Source organism: Schistocerca piceifrons, chromosome 5 (assembly GCF_021461385.2).
Source record: "Schistocerca piceifrons isolate TAMUIC-IGC-003096 chromosome 5, iqSchPice1.1, whole genome shotgun sequence".
Taxonomy (NCBI): domain Eukaryota; kingdom Metazoa; phylum Arthropoda; class Insecta; order Orthoptera; family Acrididae; genus Schistocerca; species Schistocerca piceifrons.
In genome coordinates this window covers 592,019,555-592,026,163 of record NC_060142.1, presented here as the reverse complement: position 1 = coordinate 592,026,163, position 6,609 = coordinate 592,019,555, and the positions used below count along the sequence as shown (strand labels likewise).

General features: G+C 41.5%; 1 protein-coding gene across 1 annotated transcript in view; it reads left to right on the top strand.

Annotated features, from left to right (window-relative positions):
* Positions 1-838: 838 nt before the first annotated feature.
* LOC124799297 (piezo-type mechanosensitive ion channel component) overlaps positions 839-6,609 on the top strand; it is a 715,678-nt gene continuing 709,907 nt past the window's right edge. The window contains exons 1-2 of the mRNA XM_047262884.1: positions 839-1,060; positions 1,754-1,835. Of these exons, the coding sequence (XP_047118840.1) occupies positions 1,772-1,835 (64 nt within the window). The 5' untranslated portion in view covers positions 839-1,060; positions 1,754-1,771. The remainder of the gene's footprint in view (positions 1,061-1,753; positions 1,836-6,609) is intronic.

Genomic DNA, 6,609 nt, shown 5'->3' with positions numbered 1-6,609 from the left:
TTAACTGAGGAACCAAGGAATATACTACAGCCTCCTACATTGCCTTCCCACAGGGACAATGAAGATTAGATTATATGAATTAATGTTCACGCAGACACATTTATGCTGTTATACTTCTCGCACTCTAAAAGTGAAGGAGACCAAATTCTGATGCTTGTTACGGAGGGAAATACACTCTGCCATGCTCTTCACGGTAGTTTGCTGAGTATGGATCAAGATTTAGAATAATGCAGAAATGTGCTATGATCCCTTCAAATGGACCATTTCAGGAATTGTCACAAGTAGTTTCGGAGAAAACTGGTTGGACGGACGGGGATCTGAACCCTGCTCCTCCCTATTGTAAACATAGCTCTCTAATCTTTGTGCCATCTCGCCCAATAATTGTGCTGGGCGGAATTTTCAATGCTTTATGTCCTATTGTTTTCACTCTTTTCGTTGAAATAAAGATAATTTAAGGTGATAATAATAACAATAATACATAATTATAGTAGTCCGGTTTCACCTTACTCTCTAGCCGCGAATCATTTCACAATATGAACGTAAGTACTAGTTCCAGCGTTCCTGCAACTGTAAGAAAACGATGGGAATTGTTCCTCATCTCAACTAAAATAAATTTTAGGTACAAGATTGTGTTTTGCAAGTGTCAGTAACGATTACCTTCTTAGCTTCTAAGTCAGCCATGAAAAAACATTCCAAAGAGAAGGTGTCGCACCGTGTTTTCACGTTTCCAGAGATGTACGTTGAAGCCAGAGAGAAATATTGAGATTGCAGTGTGGTATCTTTGCTAGTGTTGTGCTTTGGCTGGGCGTTGTGTGTTTTCTGCTAGGGCTCAGAAGACGTCAGTGTATAGTGCCGTAGGGAGGCTTAGAGTGCCGTTGTGTAAATGACTGTTTAATAACATAACCGAATAATTTTTCTTGTAAATATTTACGTCGAAATGAGTGACTGTTAGAAGGATATAGTTTTTAAACAAGAGAATAGTCCACAATCTCCGTGATTTTTCCGCTTAACGCCGCTGTTGAATGTGTTTCATACCAGATATAAACTTCCCGCTTTGAAGGTAAGGTGCTGTTTCTAAAATTGTTTTGTAAGACGTCTAGAATAGCGTAATACTCGGTTGGGTGGATGTACGTTTGTTGGATCTTTGTCAACTGTTTAAAAATTGGATTGTTAATATTTAAAACGTGGTACGGAAATATGATAGCGACGGCGTCTTAACTTATGTCGAAACATTTTATTCGTGGAAATAAATTTGCCTGGAAGACGAAAGGTAAATACGTCGTAGATATATCTAGCTGCGATGGACTTTGTTCTTCTCGATTCTGCTGAGCAGTAAATAAAACATGCATACACGACCGGTTGTCAACAACGAACGTTTTGTTTTTGTATCTTCAACGAAATTTGTATTTATAAATTAAGGGGAATCAGTTATGTCGATATTATACTAATGAACAACACCGTTTGCATAAAAAACGATACCAAAAGCACTCCTTACTACAAAACAGCGGTTGGGAACTGATACGAGCATCTACAAAATCAAACGGCCTTCAGTATCTATGTAGATGCTGCTATGCTGAAGCTGTTAATTTCCTTGTTCAACCATTTAATTTGCTTAAGACACTGTATTTTTTCGATGAAGTGAGTAGTTTGAATGAAAATACGTGATGTGCAGGTTAATAGACTTTCCAGGAGTACCGGTAGGCATGTTTTGTATTTTGACTAGTTGGTGTATCATTCATGTTCCTTATTTCAGGCGCAGTAACTCAGGAAGATGACACAGTATTTGCTGTCATTTACACTCATCAGACTGGTGCTTCCGATTTGTCTTTCAGCATGTAAGTAACCTTTTATTACTCATCGCAGCCGCCGCTATACTCACGTTGCTTAGATCTTGTAACTAAGAATTAGTGCCTATAGCTTTTGCCTTGATAATTTGAGCATAGAATGAAGTATATTGTAGATAGAAACATTAGCAGAATATAGTTCAGTGGTAACTTGGGTGACTGGTGTGTTTTGTAGTTCGAGTGACACCGATGAAGTCGCCGTTGGCCTAATGTCACAGAATACTGATATATCTACAAATACTAATTTGCCATGATACGATAGCAGTATCTGGGAAGGAATGTCTTATTTTACCCTAGTATCATTATGTTTGATGTCCATGTGTGTTAACATATAGGGGGAAACGCGTGGTATTAGCTTCCCCCAAATCAGCGTGTAGTTGTAACATAAAAAAAAATAGAGCATAATTTCCTTTCTGGAGGACAATGGAAACATACAGACAGTGCAAATCATTACTGCTCAGACCGGCTAAGATTGTCTCCGCGAACTGAGAGTGCTTTTCACCTTAAACTTGCAGCGATGTACCTGTAATGTGGATTCATACGAGTAGCCAGTTCACATACTCCTATATGCTTAAGGGCAGAGTTTTGTGCTCGATACTAATGGTAATTCTGCGGGTGCGTGAGAAACTTGCAGGCCTCTATTTCCCGGAGGAGATCCCACAGCTTTATCGCGGCTACACGCGAGCACATCCGTGCTTACACTACGACATATCACGCACGTCACCGTAGCACATGACTCGAGCTCGTGATAATTTGCACATGCTATTAGGTCTGTAGGCGAGCAGGCGAAGCGCTGTCTGTCTGGTCCGTTAGTGCGTATTGCGCGGGCGTTCAATTAACATGCCCTTCTACTGCATGGACGCTGCGTGCATGCATCAGTCCATCCGTGACGTCACATCCGCCGCAGCACGACAGCGACAAGCTCGAATCATATTGTCAGGTGGTGGCAACAGGAGTGCTGCTGCGTTATAGGCAGAATCATCTACTTAATTTCATTTGTATTGTGGGATATAGCACATCACCGTGCTGACGATCAGCACATTTAATATGCTGGATGATATATACGATCATGCTTCTGATAAAGTACTTGTGAAACAGGTAATTTCATGGTGTATGCTACGACGCATTGTGATGGTGTATAGTCAAACAAAATCGAACGCACATGGGTTTGTGATCTTCAGGAAGATACCCATGAATGAGAACTAAAATTTGTCCTATTGAAAGCGCGACAGTTTAGTGGTTGCGAGGGATTGTTTTACGCGGTTTGCGTATATTTCATTTCGTTTTTGCCTTCAGGGTTCAGATTTAGTCCCACATCATGTCCTGATACAACGTAGAAAAATGTGTTACGTTACAATCTGATAAGGGTACATGGTGTATTTTCTCTGTTTAATCCTGTAAAAGAAAAAATTTTCAGTAGTTCCTGGATTTATAAGTTGATCAAAGTAGTTAGCTTTTTTAACGAGAAAAAGTTGTTTCATATATCAACAGGTTACTTAAAAACTGTCTACATGCATTGTCATATTGGAATAGTGACACATTTAAAGTTCTATTTGTCTAACAGTGGACTCTTTCAAATATTTTTAAGAAGTTGTACGGTTCAGTAATTCATATGGTGTCTCCTTTAACTAAAGTCACAGTCAAAGAATTTAGTGAAGAAGACTGTGTGCTCGAACTTGCGACTTGCTGCTTCCGGTCCCGCAGACAGCGCTATTGCCGATCGATGTCACTGCAGCAGAGCTCTAGTTGTCGTTTCTGAGGCTTTCTGACGTCTTCAGCACAGCTAGACGTGCGGAGACGCGAATTTAAGATCCACCGACTGAAAACTCCGGCTCCATGAAAAAGTGGCTACCCTTTAAAAACAGATGTCTGTATTGACAATTTAAAGTGGAAAGAACACGTTTCGGAACTCCTAAAACAACTCAGTTCAGCCACGTTTGCACTTAGAATCATTTGCAGACCTTGGGGAGAGGCAAGTCAACATGTTGACATACGTTGCATACTTGTATTCAATAATTTCATACTGCTTAATATTCTGGGGTAGCTATCTTTGAGAAGGAAAGTCTGTGCTGTAAGAATAATATGTGGTGCTTACACACTCATGTCGTAGACATAGGCATTTCGACTACTGCCTCACAGTATATTAATCCCTCGTGAAGTGCGCTGTAAATAATCCAGTCCAGTTCAAAAAGGACTATAATGAAGATAATTACAATACCAGAAGAAAAAGTGACATTCATTACACCACATTACGGATGTCTTTAGCATGTAAAAGACGTGCACAATGTTGCCACCATACTTTTTAGCCACTTACCCAATGGTATAAAATGCCTGACAGACAGCAAGTTAAATTGGAAAACAAATTGAAAAGTTTCTTCTTGACAAGTCTACTGTGCAGAAGAATTTCTAGTTTGTGCAGGAATTATTCACTCACAACTGTACTCTTAAAAAATTGCAGATGATCAGTGGGTATGTGTATTTAGATATCAACGTGTAATGTGAGTCTAAAACGACTCGTTGCACGTCATTATGCTTAATTGTGCAAATGGTCAACAGAACATGAAACTAACCACTGGCCTTAAGAGATTATAAGATGAATGTCACCAAGTGTAAAACAAAGGTAGGGGAGTGTAGTAGGAACAGACCAAGCAACGCCCAAAGAATTAGGTTAAGGAATGAGAAACTGAAATTAGTTAAAGAGGTTTACTGGTTGAGCAGCGAAATAACTGACCATAGCCGAAGTAAAGAGGATATAAAATGCAGATTGTCAATAGCAAGAAAATATTTCCTGAGAAAGAGAAACATTTTAACATCGAATGAGATCCATTATGGATAAAATAACGTAAATTTGTCTCAGAAAGTTGTAAAGTATTTCTGTGGAAGTGCAGTGTGGATGATAAACAGTACGCACGAGAATATAAAATTTTGAAACTAGATGTTAAAAAGAGAATGTTTAAGGTTAGTACCTTGAAGAGGTACTGAATCAGGATAAAAGTTGTTTCTGGCACAACTTGACTCACAAGAGGTATCAAGGAAGAGAGATTTGTAAATAGAGTGAAGTGTGGGGTTGGTTGGTTGGTTGGTTGTTTTGGGGAAGGAGACCAGACAGCGTGGTCATCGGTCTCATCGGTTTGGGGAAGGAAGTCGGCCGTGCCCTTTCAGAGGAACCATCCCGGCATTTGCCTGGAGTGATTTAGGAAAATCACGGAAAACCTAAATCAGGGTGGCCGGACGCGGGATTGAACCGTCGTCCTCCCGAATGCGAGTCCAGTGTCTAACCACTGCGCCACCTCGCTCGGCAAGTGTGGGGGGAAAGCTCGTGCAGGCAGAGCAAAGCAGTAAGTAGGTTCAAGTGGATATACAGTAAGTTGACAAAAGTCGTGGCATACCTGCTGATACCGTGTCGGACCCTCCTTTTACCTGGCATAGTGCAGCAGCTGGACATGACATGGACTCAACAAGTCGTTGGAAATCCCCTGCAGAAGTATTGATCCATGTTGCCTCTGTTGGGTAGACAAATCAGTCTCTCGAAGTGTCCTGAACGTTCTTCAAACCAATGGCGAACAATTGTGGCCCGATGACATGGCTCATTGTCATCCATAAAAATTCCATCGTTGTTTGGGAACATGAAGTCTATGAATAGCTGTAAATGGTCTCCAAGTAGCCGATCACAACCGTTTCCAGATAATAATCGGTTCAGTTGGGCCAGATGACGAGGTCCATTCGATGTATACACAGCCCACATCGGGAGCCACCAGCAGCTTGCACAGTGCCTTGTTGACAACGTGGCTCCATGGCTTCATGGGGTCAGTGCCACATTGAAACCCTACCATCAGCCCTTACCATCTGAAATCGGGACTCATCTGACCAGCCTTCTAGGATCCAACCAATGTGGTCACGAGCCCAGGAGAGGCGATGTGCTGTTTTCGCCGCACTGCCCTAATTGATTCGTTTGTCGTATGTAACTCTTTGATTTCTGCGGTTATTTCACGCAGTATTGCTTGTCTGTTGCCATTAAAAACTCTACACAAATGTCGCTGCTGTCGGTGGCAGTGAAGGTCTTCCTGTGTTGTCTGTGATGGGAGGTAATTCCTGAAATTTGTTATTCTCGGCACACTCTTGACGCTGTAGATCTTGAATACTGAATTCCGTAACGATTTTCGAAATGAAATGTCCCATGCGTCTAGCTCTAACTACTATACCGCAGCTGTAATCACGTCGGAAACCTTTTCACGTGAATTCCCTAATGAAGTTGACAGGTCTGACAATGCACTGCCCTTTTCTACTTGTGTATGCCATACTACCGCCATCTGTATACGTGCATAACGCTGTCCGATGACTTTTGTCACCTGAGCATTTGTTGCAGTAGTTATGCAGAGATGAAGAGGCTTATCGTGGAGAGTCCATCAAATCACATTTCACGTTAAATACAGTTCTAGGCCGAGCGGTTCTAGGCGCTTCAGTCCGGAACCGTGCGGCTGCTACGGTCGCAGGTTCGAATCCTGCCTCGGGCATGGATGTCTGTGATGTCCTTAAGTCAGTTAGGTTTACGTAGTTGTACGTCTAGGGGACTTACGACCTCAGATGTTAAGTCCCATAGTGCTTAGAGCCATTTTTGAACTTGTTAATCTATTTATTTCGAATTAAATGAGGCGTCATAATTGATCGACTACACTGCGCCTAGCTAAGGTGACAGAAGTTTTCGTTTTACAAGGATATTCGTATTAAAGCTTCATACTGGATGCAGGCAAGCTCAGTTACACTT